The following is a 19,465-nucleotide window of genomic DNA, read 5'->3' as shown; positions in this document are numbered from 1 at the left end:
TAAATTCCACATGCTTGCAAAACCCATCCGTGCCCACAGCCCAGCACTCTGCCCAGGGGTCACTGTTGACTCAATCCTGATTGCACCCGACTGCCTCTCAACATCCAGAATGGTACCAAGTCTGTGGGGGCCTTGATTTAGTATAAAGTGACAAATACTTGGAGAAGTCACCAACTGTGACTCATGGGAAAATTCAGCCAAAAAAAAAAAAATGGTAGTGGCTGACTCAGAATTTCTTTAACAGTGTTGTCTTCCTGCCTTCTCAGAAAGCTTTTTTTCAAGGCAGTTTGTGTGGCTGGCCCATCCTCATCCCTCACGCCTTAGCTCAAACACAATACAATCTCCCCTAGATGGAGCTGGGCTGAGATGTTTGAAAATATCATGCAACAATATATTTTCAAACATCTAATTCCATCCCCTCTCTCTACCTATCCTTTTCTCTTATTTCCTCCTTTAAACCAACTGGCCTTTAACTCTTTCTGCTTTCTTTTTTTTCTTTTTATTCTCTGTGTAGCCTTTTCTGTCAGGACTCTCACTTTGTAGACCAGGCTGGCCTCGAACTCACAGAGATTCACCAGCCTCTGCCTCCCGAGTGCTAGGATTAAAGGCGTGTGCCACCTCACCGCCCGGCTTCTTTCTGCTTTCTTAGCCACTGAGAAAACAAAATTTTGATTATAGGCTTAAGATTTTCTGTCTTTGCCGGGCGTGGTGGCGCATGCCTTTAATCCCAGCACTTGGGAGGCAGAGGTAGGTGGATCGCTGTGAGTTCGAAGCCAGCCTGGTCTACAAAGGGAGTCCAGGACAGCCAAGGCTACACAGAGAAACCCTGTCTCAAAAAACCAAAAAAAAAAAAAGATTTTCTGTCTTTTTTCTTTTTTCTTTTTTAAAGATTTGTTTATTTATTATGTATACAGTATACATCAGATCACATTATACATGGTTTGCCACCATGTGGTTGCTGGGAATTGAACTCAGGACCTTTGGAAGAACAGACAGTGCTCTTAACCTCTGAGTCATCTCTTCAGCCCCTCTTTTTTCTTTTTTTCCCTTCCTTTCTTCTTATTTTGAGATATTATCTCATGTAGCCAGGTCAGCTTCGAACTCGCTGTGTAGCAGAGGACCTTAAAACTTCGCTTCTCCTGCCTCTGCCTCACAAGTGCTAGGATTGCAGGAGTGGCTCCCCACATCCTCAGACGTTAACATCGGAAATCTCAGGTAAAGTGTGATGAGTTAGCCTCTAAGGTAAACTACCCAGCACCCAAGAAGCTCAAAGATACCCCGTGCTGAGCGCCCTGTCTCTTCTGCCCCACCCCACCCTACCCCCCATCCCCACTGTCCTGTCAGTCTGGCTGAAGGAGCAGAAGTCTCAGATACTTTTAATGTCCCCTTGTGGCTATATTTCCTCTTGACAGTGACATATACCACAATGCAAAATGGCAACGGCAGCCCTCATTGCGGCGAGATGCCAGCTGAGGAGAGAGCCTATTGATAGTTCACTGCTCTGTGGAGGAGTCTGGGATCCGGGAGGCCTGCACTGATCTGCCATTTCTACTGCTGACCTAGGTGGCTAACTCGTTTCTCATTGCATTCCCTAGGTCCGCATTCAACACATTAAAGAAGACATAAGAAGTAAGTGTGTAAGTGTGTGTGTGTGTGTGTGTGTGTGTGTGTGCGCGCGCAAGTGTTGTATCTGTGTTTGATTCCAAACACTCTAGAACTTGCTAGAACCCTCAGCCCCCACCCTCTCCAGCCTGGGATGACTGCCCAGGCCTTTCACCAGCATTCTCATCTTCCACATACCTTTGACTTTCTATAACTTTTTATTACTCTACAGTTTTCTTCAGAACTATTAAAGCAACAGAGTCATACGGAAGGAGCTCTGCGGCCTCTTAGCTCTGAGGCTCTCTGGTGGCCTTGCAGTCTCACCACAGCGCTCCGCCTAGGCCCTCTCACCTTCCCCTTGAGAATGCAGGCAACACCTGCCTCTGTCCCCCAGCAGGGACCAGTCACAAGTGCCTGCATCCTAACCTTTCACACCTGCAAAAACTCCTCCTACAGCAGAGGAAGTGACGTCATGCTCCATCTCCCGTTTCCTTTCTTCCATCTCCATTTTCTAGCGCCCTTCCCTTTCAGACTGTGAACACAGTCAGATCTTCCCATCCTAAGCAAATAGCAGCACATTCTAGTTTCAAAAGCCTATGGTGCCAAGGTTGAGACCAATGGCCGCCAATGCTGTGTAGACACTTCCTCTTATGGCTCAGCTTCATGCCTTTCTCAGACTACAGCCACCTGACTGGCTTCCCTGAGTTAGAGCTCTTCCTTCTTCAGTCTAATTCACACACGGCTGCCACGTGAATCCCAAAACTCCCTTCTGAATGTACTGCCCCCTGACCAGACACAATCCTCTTTAGAGTTTTCTGAATGTACTGCCCCCTGACCAGACACAATCCTCTTTAGAGTTTTCTGAATGTACTGCCTCCTGACCAGACATAATCCTATTTAGAGTTTTCTGAATGTACTGCCCCCTGACCAGACATAATCCTATTTAGAGTTTATGCGTGTTCTTTTTATTTTATTTTATTTTATTTATTTATTTTTATTTATTTATTTATTTATTTTAGTTTTTCGAAACAGGGTTTCTCTATGTAGCCCTGGCTGTCCTAGGCTCGCTTTGTAGACCACGTTGGCCTCAAACTCCCAGCGATCTGCCTGCCTCTGCCTCCCGAGCGCTGGGATTAAAGGCGTGCGCCACCACCGCCTGGCTTTTATGCATGTTCTTAACCAGTCTTTCCTTCTGCGTCAAAAGGGCAGCTTGTCTTCACTGTACTTTCACAGGCGTCTTCTCCTCTGCACCACCCTCTTGCTGGCCTCTTCCCACCATTTATGTTAATTCTCTTCTTATTTCTTGTGTTTCCCATAGCAGCCCATGCTGTCATACAGCCCCACCAACAGCACACAGGGTTCCACTGGCTGGCCACCTGGCTCTAGTCAGCACAGGACTTGCAGCCTTACTGGTGTGGGTCTGTGAATATCACCGGCTCATAGGGTGCTACAGTGCACATCTGTGCAAGCCTCTCTTTGATTAGCACCCATTTCTTTCTTATTATGCTAATTAACCTGCATAGATAACAGAGCTTTGACACAGAGGGTGAGTTACTAAAGGCGACACACCTGGCGTCAAAGGCACAAGAAGGCAAAGGCAAACGGACTGTTCCTGTCCTACCTGGTAGAGCCTGGGGTTGCTATAAATATTGTGCCAGACTTGGTCGCTGTTGCACGGATGCAGAGCCAGAGAAGTTGTGAAAGATGGCTGATGCAGAGCCATAGTCACTGTCTTTGCAGCATGATCTTGGAGCACTTGCATGACTTGCACAGGGTCGGACATCTTATGTAGAGAGAAGAGATGGTTAGTAGATACGAAAAGGCCTGTTTCTTTTTCCATAACAATTGTATTTGTAATTAATTAGTTTAGTGTGTGTGTGCATGAGAGCGCACAAAAAAAGTGGTGTGTGTGTGTATGTGTGTGTGTGTGTGTGTGTGTGTGTGTGTGCACATCACAGCATTTATGCGCAGGTCAGAGGACAACTCCTTCCATTGTGTGAATCCAGGGCATCAAACTCAGGCTGTCAGGCTTAGAGGCAAGTGCCTCTACCTACTACATCTCACTGGCCCGTGGGCCCCTTCTCTTCAGCAAGAATCTGAAAGGAGCCTTAAGTGGAACTTCGTTCCGTCAAACACATTAGGGCTGAGGAAACAGCATCATAGAGTGCTTGTCTACCATGCATGTATTTATAGGGTCCCTCCAGCACCACGTGACCCTGCCATGGTGGTGCAAGCCTGCAATCCCAGCGCCTCAGAGGCAGACACCAGAGGACCAGAAGGTTAAGGTCACCCTTCTCCTCTACATAAGTGAGTTTGAGGCCAGACTGGATACACAAGACCCCATGTTAAAAATCAATTAAATTAGCCGGGCAGTGGTGGTGCACGCCTTTACTCCCAGCACTCAGGAGGCAGAGGCAGGCGGATCGCTGTGAGTTCGAGGCCAGCCTGGTCTACAAAGTGAGTCCAAGACAGCCAAGGCTACATAGAGAGACCCTATCTCAGAAAAAAAAAAAAAGGAAAAAATAATTAAATTAAGCTAAGACATTACGCTCACCCAATCCGTTCATCCATTTGACCGCATATAATTTCAGATACACAGGCCAGCTTACTTTAAGTTCAAAGGAAGCCTCTGAGACAACATCAGATGGCACCCTCTCAAGTGTTGCACCAGTGAAAAGAGAAACTCCCATCAGCTCTGGGTGCAACTCCGTCCTCTGTTAGGAAGCAGGAGATGGTGAAGGTGGCAGCAGGATGGCATGAGGCCAGCCCATGCTCCTGAAGGAGGAGGCCAGCCCATGCTCCTGAAGGAGGAGGCCAGCCCATGCTCCTGAACGAGGAGGCCAGCCCATGCTCCTGAACAAGGAGGCCAGCCCATGCTCCTGAAGGAGACTAGCCCATGCTCCTGAGGGAGGCCAGCCCATGCTTCTGAAGGACGAGGCCAGCCCATGCTCCTGAAGGGCGAGGCCAGCCCATGCTCCCGAAAGAGGCCAGCCCATGCTCTTGAAGGGTGAGGCCAGCCCATGCTCCTGAAGGAGGAGGCCAGCCCATGCTCCTGAAGGAGGAGGCCAGCCCATGCTCCTGAAAGACACAGACCTGAACCCATTTCCCTGTCTTTTCCACCTGAACAACCCATGTCAACTTGACAGCAACACCAATGACATCTTTTCCTGGATTGTTATAAGATGCTCAGCGTGCAACAGTTAAATAAACAGCCCTTCTCTTCAGGACATAAAGAATTGAATAATGGTCCCAGAACCTACCCACCGTTTCAATGAACTGCATACTACTGTGTCATTTTAATATCACAGAGAATTCCAAAGATAATTTATTCCAATCCTGTCAAAATCCCAGAGACATGTCTTGCAAGTTAAAAAAAAAATCATCATAAAGTTCACATGGACTATCAAGGAACCCCCAAGAGACAAATGATTTTGAAAAAGAACAAGGCTAGAGGACTCTTACTCCCTGAGTTAAGAAAGTATTACAAATAAATAGCCGTCAAAATAGTGTGGCCTTGGCATATGGGCAGACTACAGGTTGATGGAGCCCAGAGCTAAACACCAAGACCACTACATGGGAAAAGATACTGACTGCCTTAATGGTGTGGGAAAACCCACACAGCCACATGCAGAATGGTGAAGTTTCCTCTTGTATGCAGAAGCTTACTTCAAATGAGTTGCAGAAAAAAAGTTAAGCCTTGAAAGTACAAAACTCCCAGAAGTTTTAAAATAGAAGAGCTTCATAATCATGGATTTGGCAACGTTTTTCATGAGTTACATTTTTAAAAGATTTATTTTATTAAGTATTTGAGTGTTTTACCTGCGCGTATGTCTGTGTAACACATGTGTGTCTGGTGGCCCTGGAGGTCAGAAGAAGTCGTCAGACCCCCTAGAACTGGAGTTCCCGATGGCTGTGAGCCACCATGGAGGGACCCGGAAACAAACCCTGGTCCATTGCAAAAGCAATCCACGCTTCAACTGCTGCGTCACCTCTCCAGAGCCAGGGTTCGGTTTGTTTGTTTGTTTGTTTGTTTTGTTTTGTCTTGTTTTTACTGTTGGGATTTTGTTTGTTGATTGATTATTTGGTTGGTTGGTTGGTTTTGGGTTTTTTTTTTTTTTATGCTCAATGTCAGAGGTGGGGGTAAAAACTGAAAATGGCTCTCCATCAAACTAAAAAACTTTTGTGACTCAAAGGATATATAAATGAAATGAGGAAGTAGTCTATAACCAGAGAAAAATACTTCCCAGTCATTTATCGATAAAGAAAATAGAATATATAAGCAAAATAGCACATATAAAGAGCTCTTAGAATCTAACAACATAACGTAATTACTAAACAAATCTAACATCAGTGCAAAGGACACTAACAGGCACATCTTCAATATGACAATGCAAACGTCCAAGAAGCTTATGGAAATGCTCTGCGCATCGCCAGAGTGCTGCACACTCCGTCACACCCACTAGGAAGCCACTACTGAGGAAAGCAGAGAGTAGCCATAGTTGATGAGGGTGTTGCAAAATTGAAACCCCTGTCTGCTATTGTTTGTACTAAAGGGTACCTGCTACAATAAACACCAAAGACTGAAGGTACAAATAGAATCAACATATGATTCAGCTGTTTTACTTCTGGGTATACAACCAGAAGAGTCGGAGACAAGACCTTGGGCAGCTGCACACCTGTGCTCACGGCAGTACCCACAGTGCCCAGGAGCTCCATCAACGGGTGCATGAAGAGACCTTAGTATAGTCTTACAAGGGATTACTATTTGGCCTTGAAAGAGAAGAAATTTCTGACACATTTTCCAACATGGATGCTCCTAGAAGACACTGTGCTAACTGAAGTAAGCCAGTCATGAAAAGGTTAAAGAATGCATGACTAACAGTGAGTCCCCCCCTCCCACCCCCATCTGTCCCCATGCCCCGCTGAGTGAAAACTGTGGAGGAATGCTGAGTGAATGTATCAACTGCCAATAAAGTGCTGTTTAGCCAATCAGCTGGGCAGGACAGGAAGTGGAAGGTGGGACTTCCTGGACGGGAGGAGAAAAGTTGGATGGTTAGAGAGGGAGGGGTTTTTTTTTTTTTTTTGTTTGTTTTTTTGACGGTTGGAGGAGGACGGTGGGAACTTGACGCAGACCAGCCCAGGGGTCATAGTGGCCAGTGCTTTGAATATATGTGTGTTATAAGGTTTTGAGTAGTTTCTTTAGTTTACAAGTAGATTAGAATCAGTTCAGACTCTGCCCTGCGAAGTGCTGGCAGCTTTAAAGTATGTTTCAGTCTCCCTGTGTCAGTTATTTGCTTTGTAGGCCGAACAGATATAAAATACTGTAACAGAAGTCTCTCAGAGAACATCCATGCTGGACTAATATCCACTTCTAAGTGAGTACTTACCATGCGTGTCTTTCTGGGTCTGGGTTACCTCACTCAGGATGATCATTTCTAGTTCCATCCATTTGCCTGCAAATGTCAGGATTTCCCTCTTTTTAATAGCTGAGTAGTATTCCATAGTGTAAATGTACCACAGGTGAGAGTGGTATGGAAGAATGGGGAGATAGAAGGACCCAGAGAGTCCAGGAACCCCACAAGAAGACTATCAAGGCGCCAACCAAGGATGATGCATGCAGTAAACCTAGACCCCCTGTTCAGATGTAGCCAATGGACAGCTCATTCTCCATGGTTGTGGGGAGAGCGGGGAATGCCTCTGACATGAGCTCTGGTGCTCCCTCTCTGAGCACTTCCCCTTGGTGGGGCGGCCCAGCAGGTACACAGAGGAAGGGGAAGCAGGCTATCCCGATGAGACCTGATAGGCTGTGGTCATATGGTGGGGGAGGGGTCCCCGTCTGTCACAGGTCTAAGGGAAAGGAATAGGGTGAAAGAGGGAGGGAGGGGTGGAACCGGAAGTTACAGGTGAGGGGATAACAATCAGGGTGTAATCTGAATAAATTATGTTTTTTTTTTAAATTAAATTCAATTTTAAAAAAAGAATGCATGACTAGACCCCCATCTGAGGTTTCGTCGGAAGAGGAAGTGGGGTGGTTGCCCGGGGAACGGGGAGGAACTGTTGGATGTGAGCAGAGTGTCGGTGCGCTGCAAGATAAGAGCGTTCTGGAGACTCTTTGCCCAACAATGTGAGGATGTTTAGCGCCGTTGAACTCTGTACTTAACTGGCTAAGACAGTAACTTTCCTCAGAAGTGATCTGCAGCCAGCTTTCCTGTTTCAAATACGAGGAAGTTCAGTTTAAGGAGGCTACCACACAGGGTGCAGGCCTGAGGTGAACACCCAGCACTTTCTCACAGCTTTTTTTTCTCTTCTTCTTCCTTTTTTAAGACAGGATTTTACTACATCACCCTGGCTGGCCTGAAGTCTCTATGTAGACCAGGCTGGCCTCGAACTCACAGAGATCTGCCATCTGCCTTTGCTTCCTGAGTTCTAGGATTTAAAATGTGCATGTACTACCAAACTTGGGGACTTTTGTTTTTGTTTTTGGTTTTTTTTGGGTTTTTTTTTTTTTTTTTTTTAGTTTTTCGAGACAAGGTTTCTCTGTGTAGCCTTGATTGTCCTGGACTCACTTTGTAGACCAGGCTGGCCTCGAACTCACAGCGATCCACCTGCCTCTGCCTCCCGAGTGCTGGGATTAAAGGCGTGCGCCACTACGCCCAGCCCTTGGGGAATTTTTAATTCTCTCCTGAAAGCTAGATGTATTTTTAAAGTTTGCTGGTTAGATTAGAAAGTTCTAAATAAGAGATCAGAGTCTTAGGGGACCCAACAGCCTCTCCTGGCCTCCATGGCATCAGATATGCCAATGGTGCATATATACCATGCAAGTAAAACAAAACTAAATTTCTTAAAATGTAATGAAAAATAAAGTTTTCATAGTGAATCATGTCAATGGGTTGTTTGTTTGTTTTTTAAAGAAAGAAAACCTATTTATTTATTTATTTATTTATTATTTTTTTGAGGATGACGTTCAGCCAGCCTCTGACCTGTAACAGAACATGGCTGTTTTCTCACCTTCAAAAACTCTGACTGGAGTCGCATTAGCTCATCTATTCTCTTCCGTTCCCTGAGTCTGGTCAACATCTTCTTCTGCCAAGGATCACATTTCGGCTTGACCTAAGGGATGAATATGTTCATGCGTCTCAACAAAAGCCACCCAGAAAAAGATCTGAGGACCTGCCCTGCTGGAAGGTTTGCTGGGGCGTGTGAGGCCTTGGGAAGGGTCCACACTGGTCCCAGACCTGTGGAAGGAGCCAGCAGTTCCTGTTGGCACTTGGCCTACGCTACACAGGAGTTCCCATCTGGACTAGACCGTGCAGCCCACAAGCAGGAGGGAGCCTAGTACCACCAGCCCTGGGCACATCGTCTTGACAGAGCAAGGGGAACAGAGTGCTGAGGACAACACAGTTAAAGTTTCACCTTTCCTATTAAGAAACCGCATCATCTCTAAACTTAGCTCTATGGCTATAAGTGACGTCATCAACATGCTGATAATTCTCAAATTCATCTTTCAGCCCAAAAACCTACACTCAGCTTTCTACTCCGTGTAGCCACAAATAGCTACAAATGCAGCCATACACAAAGAGATAAACTGACTTAAAACCAGTTGTTTTTGTAACTCAATTGGACAGTTCCCATGCACTAACTGGGTAGATGACAATGCCATATTTTAGTGTCAAAGGGCTGGACACTCCTGCCTGTTCTGCCCAAGTTCCTCCTTAATATCTATGTTTGGAGGTTAATTCTAACACAGAGGGTCTGTCCCACCTACAATGACTGCCTGAGTTCAAGCCCTGGAAAGAGAAAAATCTTTAGTTCCTTTCTTTCTTTCAACCCACTTTTCAGGAGGGACTGTGTCTCCAAAATTCATGTTTAACCCACTCTTCAATGCGATGCTATAACCAAGTGAGACTTTGGAGGGGATAGTTCGTGACAGTAGAACCCTCGTGAATCAACTGCTCATAACAGGTCTGAGGTGCCTGTGTGTCCCTCCCGCCATGTAAGGGAATAATGGCAAAAGGTCAGTGGTCGGTAGCCTGGAAGAGTGTTCTTTTGTCAGACCCCAACCGTGCTGGCAGGCAGACCTGCTCAGCTTCCAGAAATGTAAAAAGCAAAGTTACTTTGCTTACTATCTACGCAGTTCAGTGTGCTTTGTCAACGCAGCCCTGAATTAACAGCAAAGGCAACAAATCATATCAGACTTTCCTTTCAGAGTTTGGTTCCCAGCACGCACATTGGGCAATTTACATCTGCCTATAGCTCCAGTTCCAGGGGGATCTGATGCCCTCTTCTGGCCTGCGGCAGTCATTGCCAGCCTGCGGTCATATATGGGCACACACGCATGCATAGTCACACACATACACACATTACATTGTATATATTTAACCTCTAAAAAGCGGACTCCTTTCCTTAACATTACAATCAATCCTTATCAAACAAGGATTTTATATGTTCAATCTTGCCTACTCATGAAAATGTATTTGTGACCCCAGTGTCATAGATAGACACAGGGTTGGGGACAGTGGACACATCCCCAGCCAGCGTGGAACAAGCCAACATTCTGCCTTATGGCACTAGAAACAAGTGTCCCTATTGTGTTTTGTTTAGTCACGCACATTGTCCTTTTTTTTTTTTCCCCACCATCGGTGAAAATAGTCCTGAAACAGACTCCTAAAGTGCTGGCTATGTCTCAGGTCCCTCACTAAAGGCTGTGACACAGTCTCTGGAGAAGATGACCATCATTCACATGGCGTTCTAGAGCTTCTGATCATGAACTTCAATGTTTAGGAATCAATGGTATGTATCAAACAGGGCATCTTTAAACAGAACCACAACAAAACAAGGCTCTGGGTTTTGGCACGGTTTCATTTCTCTTTTCATGAAATGCAGTCTCACTCTGTAGCTGCAAGTACTGTGTTCCAAGCTGGGCTGGAACTCACTGTGTAGCCCATGCCGTTCTTGAACTGGTGCAGCGGTTCCTACTTCAGCCTCCTGAGGCCTGGGATTGCATGAGCCACCACAGCTGGCAAAGCTTTGCGTTAGCTGACACTTTAACCACCGGCTCTCAGGAACCTAACCTTGGCTTTCTGGATCTGCTAAACCAGTGTTTCTGGTTTTTTCCAGGCACAGACTGCTTGACTAATGAGACTTGGCTGTAGTTGACACCAGCTACTGCCCTTGGCTTTAATCCTGGCACGCAGGCATTGTTTATAAATCCTGCATCTTCAGCACCGAGGGCCTGACATGGTAAATATCCAGTAAGAGTTTTAAATAAAAGTGTGGGCTTTATACCAGTTAATTATATTTCTGACTGTGTTCTTGTCACACATATGAAATCATTAAAAGTGAAAAGGGAGCCTGGCATAGTGACACATCACTGTACCTCCTAGCACATGAGAGGCCAAGGCGGATAGACTGCTATGAGCTTAAGACCAGCTTGGGCTAAGGAGTAAAACTTTCCCTCAAAAATGGTGTGTGTGTGTTGGGTAGAGCTTTAGCTAAGCATACTGGCACACACCAGTAACCCCAGCACTAAGGGAGTTGAGACAGGAAGGCCAGAGTCTAAGGCGATCCTTGCCACATAGACTAGAGAACAAGTCTATGTGAAAATTCTGCCCTTTATAACAAATATGTAAAAAGAAAAAGAAAGAAAGTAAATTAAAGAAGAAAAATCAGAGCTACAGAATTGGGTTCAGGTGTTGGGTTAATTTCCAGCTCAGGTGTTGTTGAAGAAATCTTTCAACAAAAGTCTAAGGCAGGAAGAAAGCAGAGAGGAGCTGGTGCCCAGGGTGACGTTTTCTCAGTGATCTCCATTGAGGACCTACAAGAACATGTCCCATGGTCCTTGAGGACAATTTGCTCAGGCTACTAACGAAAGGGAAGAGCAGGGACCAGGAAGACCTGGTGTTGCCAGGGTGCCTGCTCCGCTGGAGGAAAGGCCTTTGGCATTGCTGACATCACCTGCAGGTGACCGTCGCTGCAGCCTCCTTACCTTCACGAAGGGCATCCAGGTGGCTCTCTTCTTCAGGGTGGTAGCAGGTCCTGACAAAGCCATGGTCTGCACTTTAGCTCTCTCGGCCTCGTAGTCTAGGAACGTCCACATCCTTTGTTGCTTGGTAAAGATGCTTTGGAAATTCTGAGAAACCTAGAGAGGATTGAGAAGAGATGGGGAGAGCTACAGTCACGGGGCTGCAGAGGGTGCCTTTCCAGTTGCTCGGAAAAGCATGCCTTTCGTTTTCTTCTTTCATGGTTTACTTTCAGCACGTGTTGCCTTAACACTTTGGGCTCCCACTCTCTCCCTCCCCTCTTCTCTTTTCTTTTCTTTTCTTCTTCTTCTTCTTCTTCTTCTTCTTCTTCTTCTTCTTCTTCTTCTTCTTTCTTCCTCCTCCTCCTTCTCCTCCTCCTCCTCCTCCTCCTCCTCCTCCTCCTTCTTCTTCTTCTTCTTCTTCTTCTCTCTCTCTCTCTCTCTCTCTCTCTCTCTCTCTCTCTCTCTCTCTCTCTCTCTCTCTCCTCCTGGCCATGTGGGTGCTTGTCGGCCACATAGCTGACCTCAGTGCCTATCTCGACATTTTGTATTATTCTTTATCTTCCTTCTCTGGCAGCTTGTCTGCTCTGGGGTGTTTCTCTTAAGGGCTAATACAAATTAAAAGAAGGAGAGAGAAGGGAAGGATGGGAGGGAGGAGGGAGAGAAGAGAGAGGAGACAGAGGAGGAGGGGGAAAGCGTGAGGAGGAGGGGTAAGGGGGAAAGGAGGGAGAGGAGGGAAGATTTGCTGCCCAAGCATAAGGACCTGAGTTTGGATTCTAACACCCATGTAAAACAAAACAAACAAAAAACCAGTCATGACTACATGTGTGTGTAACCGCCTCGCCGGAGATAGGCGGGTCACTGGGTCTTGCTGGCCGTCAGCCCAGCTCCAAGTTCAGTGAGAGACCCTGTCTCAGGAAGTAAGGTAGGGAGTGGTGGATCAGGGTACCAACTCCTCCTCGGGTCTTCACACATATGTGCATAGGCCTGTACTGCACACAAATGCATGCTCACCGCACACATATGTACACGTGCACTCATACAAAAGAAAAAAAAAGAGGAGAAAGAAGAAGGGGAAGAAAGGAGTGGGGCCCAACGAAAAATGTCTTGGATCTCAAAAACAGCTACTCATTTGTTCGTTCATTCATTCATTCATTCATTCATTCTCTCTCTCTAACATTTTTTTAAAGGTTTATTTATTTATTATTATGTATGCAGTGCTCTGCTTGCATGTACTCCTGCAAGCCAGAAGAGGGCGCCATATCACATTACAGATGGTTATGAGCCACCATGTGGTTGCTGGGAATTGAACTCAGGACCTTTGGAAGAGCAGGCAGCGCTCTTAACCACTGAGCCATCTCTCCAGCCCACTCTCTCTAACATTTTTATTGTTTAGTTTTTATTTTATGTGCATGGATATTTTGCCTGTATGGATGTCTATGACGTGTGTGTTCAGTGCCCTAGGAGGCCGGAAGGTGTCAGATCCCCTGGAACTGGTTACAAATGGTTGTGAAACCCCATGGCTTTGGCTGCTAGAGATGGAATTTAGGTCCTCTGGAAGAGTAGCCAGGGCTCTTAACTGCTGAGCCATCTCTCCAGCCCCTGCCTTTGAAATAGCCCTGGAGGGAAACTGACTCGGGAAGAGGTCTTTGTCATGACAGTACTTAATGTAAACACCTTTGTGTGGTACACCTCTCAGTTTACGATGATGGCCAGCACGTCTCACCTATGATGAACTCCTGCACTAAAGAGCTGGAGCACATTAGCATAAATTAGCATAAATAAAGATACTTGGCATACATCTGGGGTTGGACTCTAAATATAAGCAGGAAGTAAACACCCGCCTCTGGAAAAGTATTTAGTTTTTCTGACCATTTGGTAAATTAGAACATCTAAGTGTTAAATAAATCCTGCTCTCGGCAGCCTGCCTTAGAGACAACTAGTGGAAAGGATTCAGAAGCTACTATTGTCACCTCCTACCTGTAGGCAGAGGCTACGTGGCTAACTTCCTCCTGCCAGCATCTTTTTCCTCCACTGGTGCTCAGCCACAGTGCACTGGGACTGAGATAGTTGTACAACAAAGCGGAACTTCTAAATGCCACTTAACAGGAGCAGTTGATTATCCAATCATTGTGAGTTAAAGCTAAATCAACGTGAACTTTTAGTTTCCCACTTGCATTAATTACACTTCAAGGGCTCAACAGCTATGTGTGAGCAGTAAGCTGCACAGCACAGCCACGGACACATCTAGCGTGGCAGGGTGTTAGAGAGAGAGACACTGTTCTAGGCCTGGGCAGTGGAATCTTTCTTAAAGGGTCAGATAAGTAATAGTTCAGCGTTTGGAGATCACAGCTATTGAAGTCTGCCACTGTGGGGTGAAAGTAGCCACAGACATCAATAAAGACGTGTGGGGTTGCTGGCATCCGAATTTCTGTGTTTTCATAGAATTACTGTGTTGAAATCCTAACACCCCCCCCCCCAGGTGAAGGGACCAGGAGCTGGCACTTGGGAAGGTTATTATTTCTTATGAATAGAACTAGGCCTGGAAAGACCTAGTTCATTCATTCACTCATTTTCTCTAACATTTTTATCGTTTAGTTTTTCTTTTATCTGCAGACACAACACAGGTAGCATCTACAAACCAGAAAGCCCAGGCACCAAATCTCCCCTGCCCGTGAATGTCTCAACCATCAGAACAGTAAGGAACCGTTGGTGTAAGCCACTTAGTTAGTGATATGTCGTTTTAGTAGTGGGAAGACAGCTAGATCCCAGTAGCGCTTTATTTTGGAAAAAACAAAACAAAAACATTCGGTGGGCTGCAGGCTGCAGTTGACTGACTCTGTCCTATGGCATTAAAGTGCCAAGGGGAAAAAGACCCAAACATGGGCACATGCACACACACACGGAGGGGGGGGAGGACACACACACACACACACACACACACACACACACACACACACACGGGGGAGGGGAATGTGTCTGACCATCCTGGAAGCAGAGCTAATATTCCTTACAATATTGCTTTAAGAAGAAAATCAAAGCTAACTATCGCCATGAAAAGGATATAAGTTATTCTTAGGGAACAAGGTGCTTTGTTGGGGTGTTCTGGTTTATATAAAGATAACAAAAGTGCTGGGCATGGTGGCACACATTTGTAATCCCAGTACTTGGGAGGCTGAGGCAAGGGGCTATGAGTTTTGTAACTAGCCTGTACTGGACAGTTTTATATTAACTTGATACTAGCTTGGGTCATCAGAGAGGAGGGAGCTGAGAAAATGCAGCCGCCATAAGATCTGGCTATAGGCAAGTCTGTTGGGCAGTTCACTAGGTAGTGACTATTAGGTCCAAAGTGGACCCCCCAAATGGCAGTGATGCTGACAATGTCCTAAATGGCAGTCAGGGCTCAGCTCAGGAAGGGACTCTGACTGGGCAGCCAGGAGGACTGCTACCTAAACTCAGCATTCTCCAAGAGACTTGCAAAGCCCATTTCTGTTTGTCCCGTATCTGCCTCCTACCTCTGGCAACGAGGCATCTGCTTCCTGATTAACTCAAACAAGGTCAAGGTTCCCATCAAAAGTTCCTGTGTCGGTTCCTGGGCTGTTCTGGCTCCCACTGCTCCCCACGCCCACCCCATGCTGCTATCTGTCTCCTTTAAAACTTGGCAAGGCCTTCCCACAAGTTTGCGGTTTCCTCTGTACTCCCAGGCTTAATCCCCAATAAACCTGTCTACCCATGGAGTGGGCTGGTCCAGTGGTTTCACTGCATCCTTGCTTACAGTGATTGGTGGAGGAGAGCTCCGCCCATTGTGGGTGGGGCCATCCCTGGGCTGGTGGTCCTGGGTTCTAAAAGAAAGCTGGCTGAGCAAGCCATGAGAGGCAAGTCAGGAAGGCGCAGTCCTCCGTGGCCTCTGCATCTCCGCCTCCAGGTTCCCTCCCTGTTTGAGTTCCTGCCTTGGCTTCCCTCAACAAGAGTGTGATATGGGAGTGTTAAGCCAAATAAACGCTTTCCTCTTCAAGCCTGGCCATGGTGTTTCAACATAGCAATAGTAAGGACTATTTTAACTAGGACCCTGGGCTACATAAAATACTGTCCGAAGAAGGGGTGGGGAAGGAGGGGGAGGATGGGACAGACCAACGAGGAGGGGCCAGGCGGTGGCGGCACGCGCCTTTAATCCCGAGCAGATGGAGGCAGAAGCAGGCAGATCTGTAAATTCGAGGCCAGCCTGGTCTACAAAGCAAGTCCAGGACTACAAGAGAAACCCTGTCTTGGAAAAACAAAAACAAAACAAAAAGAGGAGGCTGGGAGGAAGAGGAGGAAGGGGGGGGAAAGAGGCAGAGGAAAGAGGAAAAACAGCAGGAAGAGAGGAGGCAAAAGCTATACAGTATCACCTTCCAAGAAACTAGAGAAACGAGATCATCGTTGGGCCCAGGGTGCTTAAAGAGAGAGTCCAGGACAGCCAAGGCTACACAGAGAAACCTTGTCTCAAAACAAAACAAAACAAAAACAAAAACAAAAACCAAACAAGAGTGTGTGTTCCAGACAAAATGTAGAGCCCTGGTATGTGAAGCTGGCAGGAAAACAAATGCAAACGGGCCATCAAGGTCAGCGCTCTTCCATGTGAGCTCCTCCCCCAGCACAGGCAAGTGGGGGGCAGGGTGGCTGGATGGTGTCAGAAGAGAAGATGACGACTTCACATCCCACTGAGGTCATTCAAAACCACCCAGGTTAGATTTGTGCCTGTTCAGGACAGCCAGTTGATGACATTTTACCTTGCAAATAATACACAACTAGAGGTAGCACGTTATCTTATTGTCGAAACCACTGTTTGTTTGATTTCCAAATCTTAAGTTCTGCATCCACGGCCCCATCTGTGCCTCTGAAAGAAGTTTTAACATGGCTTTTGATACTATGAGGTTTTAGGTTTAAGGGGAGCTCTGAGGTACAGTGTGAGGTACAGAACACATGTGAGCTCACTTGGGTAGAGCCTTATTCAGTATGTCAAAAATACTGCAATCAAAAACGTAAAATAAATTTAAAAACTGGGTGTGGTGGCGCATGCCTTGGGAGGCAGAGGCATGCGGATCGCTGTGAGTTCGAGCACAGCCTAGCCTACAAAGCAAGTCCAGGATAGCCAAGGCTACACAGAGAAACCCTGTCTTGAAAAACAAAAAACAAAAAACAAAACAAAACAAAAGAACACTGTGGTCCCTTCTTAGACTCAGAGGGCTATAGATGCTTGACAACACTGCCAGGCATGGCTGCCTAACCTCGGGTAAATTTATAGCTTCTTTAGGCCATATCCTCCTACCTTTTCTTTAAAATCTACTAGGAAAAAAAAAAAACCCAAAAGGTAAAATCCCTCGGGCTTCATTACCCTCAGGAGGTCTCGTTATTCTCATGGGAAGAAATCTCTTCCAAACAGGAAGATGGCTTGTTACATTGTATCTTATTACTCTAGAAACAAGCATTGGCGGAAGAAATAAACAACTTTGTCAGACAAGGGCAGCACACACCTATAATCCGGATACTGTGGAGGCGGGGGCGGGAGTACAGCTGTGCTACATGAGATGCTGCCCCAAACAAACAAGGCACTTTGTAGTAAATACTAACGACTCCATATTTACAGCAAGAGCGCATATGTACCAAGGAAAAAAGTTCCATCTCTCTGGCCGAGTCCTTCAGCTTTTGCAAGTTATACGGGAGACTGAAATGCGAGAGGAGGTGGCTCAGCTGAGGTTTTAGCTCTTCCTTGTCTGTCACATGCTGAGGCAGGACAAACGCAGCACCTGTTCTTTCTGGCCCTGAAAAGTAACCAAAATCAAGAGCAAGAAAACCAGTGAGTGAGAAGAAACAGCAGCCGGCCTTGGAGAGAGCTGAAAGCAAGCAGGCCCTCTGCTGGCGGAGAGCCGCTCCTGTCTCCCACGGAAATCTACATCGTACCTGGCTGGGCTTTTCTTGCCATCCAGTCCCAAATCCCAACGAGCTTTCTTTGGGGTGCAAGCAGTCCCCACAATCTCACAGCCGGCAGGAGAAGCCCACTAGACCTCTCGGGGACTATCCCGGCGCGCCCCCCACCCCCCGCCCCACTTGTGGTCCTTGTGGCAAGTTTACTATGCCGGGGACAAATTAACCAGCGCACCCATTTGCTCTCCTGGCTAACTTCTCACACTCAACTTCTTGAAGAAATCGAGCTACCTTCCTCCCCACGCCTGGGGTTGGCTGCCTGTCCAGGTGGTGCTCCTGGGCCATTCTGTATATAATGGGGATGTTTGTTATTCAAGAGCACTCAGCAGAAACTTGATCAGGCGTCTCAGCTGCTTTAACACAAAAGTAAGTGCAGAGGGACCGCGAAATTGATCCGCCGTGGGACTAAATTCTCTGGTGATTGGGTAACACCAAACCTGAACGGAGTCTTAGAGGTCGTCTCATCCAAAAGGCAATGAGTAAACTGAGGCCCAATGGGGGAACGTGCAGGACCATGTTAGGCCATGACAGAAACAGACCTAGAAGCCCGTCCACCTGTCTCTATAACAGCTAGTTATAAAGATGAGACCAAAATAAATAAATAAATAAATAAGGCTCAGGTACATAGCTATTGTCTTCCATGAAGAAATTTAATATTAAATTGCAACTTATTCCAAAGATGTAACTTTTTGGTATCTAGCAAGATAATGGGACAAAACAGGTCTTATGGCAGCTGGACACAAGCTAGAGCTATCTGAGAGGAGGGAACCTCAGCCAAGAAAACGCCTCCATGAGATCCAGCTGTAGAGCATTTTCTGGCTTAGTGGTTGAGCGGGGAGGACCCAGCCCATTGTGGGTGGAGCCATCTCTGGGCTGGTGGTCCTGGCTTCTCTAAGAAAGTAGGCTGAGCAAGCCATGGGGAACCAGCCAGGCAGCAGCACCCCTCCATGGCCCAGCATCAGTACCCACTTCCAGGATCCTGCCCTGCTTGAGTTCCTGTCCTGACTTCCTTCCCCTGTTGAACGGCAATGTGGGAGCATAAGCCTAATAAACCCTTCCTTCCTCAGCTTGTTTGATTGTTTGTTTGTTTTGGTCATGGCGTTTCGCTGCAGCAATAGAAACCCTAACCAAGACACAGTCCGCACACACAATCACAAGCCTCTTCTCCATTCTACCCCAGTAAAGGCCAGTTTCTCACCGGAAACACTGGCATCCTCAGGACCAGGAGATGCAGAGTTAAGATCGGTGACACAGGTGCTTTCTTTTTCCTTGCTGAGTTCAGAGACTCGCTTATCAGCTAGATGCTGCATCTTGGAAATGGGCAAACACTGGAGAGCCTAGAGAGAGAAAACCCAGAGGGCAGAGGGCAGAGGGCAGAGGGCAGCCCAGTTTCCATGAGCTGCTGCTTTTCCTTGTGATAGGGAAGGAGGGAAACAGGCGGGTGGGGTGGAAGCAGGCGTGTTTAGAAACCTGCCCACTGAGAGAGGGTGGGGCCTGGAGACCCAACTGCTACCAGCCAGTCCTACAGTGGGGGGTCCTCAGGGGCTGTGTTACTGTGCCTCACTTCTGCCCTGCTGCGACCTCTGAGCTGTCCGCCCGTGCTGGAAGGATCCTCTGCGCAGCATATTGTATTCCTTGAGTTGCTAATCTTTGTGTTGTTAAAGAAACAAGGAAGTTCTGACTTCAGAGCTATTCCGGGGAATGCATCCTTTTCAGCCTGCCTGGGGGGCTGGAGTCTGTAGGAGAATTTTTGCTATATAAACATTGCCTTGTGTCGGATAGAGTTGAGCCTTGATCAGGGTTCATTTGTCTTGGCTCCACAATCTTTGTGTCTCTGTCCCCTCTCTTTCATCTGCACCCCCTCTTTCAGCGAATCTGTTT

The 19,465-nt window shown here is 46.8% G+C and overlaps 1 protein-coding gene across 3 annotated transcripts in view; it reads right to left on the bottom strand.

The window, feature by feature from the left end:
- LOC311593257 (uncharacterized protein) overlaps nt 1-19,465 on the bottom strand; it is a 191,624-nt gene that overhangs the window by 132,446 nt on the left and 39,713 nt on the right. For all 3 annotated transcript variants that reach the window (XR_014777638.1, XM_084774458.1, XM_084774459.1), the window contains exons 7-11: nt 18,783-18,921; nt 17,264-17,421; nt 11,588-11,740; nt 8,611-8,712; nt 3,224-3,385 (exon numbers count right to left, since the gene is read on the bottom strand). Coding sequence is in view for 2 of the 3 variants with exons in the window: in XM_084774458.1 (XP_084630584.1) it covers nt 3,224-3,385; nt 8,611-8,712; nt 11,588-11,740; nt 17,264-17,421; nt 18,783-18,921 (714 nt within the window). In the remaining variant the exon portion in view is untranslated. The remainder of the gene's footprint in view (nt 1-3,223; nt 3,386-8,610; nt 8,713-11,587; nt 11,741-17,263; nt 17,422-18,782; nt 18,922-19,465) is intronic.

The sequence above is a fragment of the Acomys minous genome (genome assembly GCF_964271855.1).
Source record: "Acomys minous genome assembly, chromosome: 3".
NCBI lineage: Eukaryota > Metazoa > Chordata > Mammalia > Rodentia > Muridae > Acomys > Acomys minous.
Note: the sequence above shows the minus strand (reverse complement) of the source record. Positions and strands in the feature narration are given on the sequence as shown.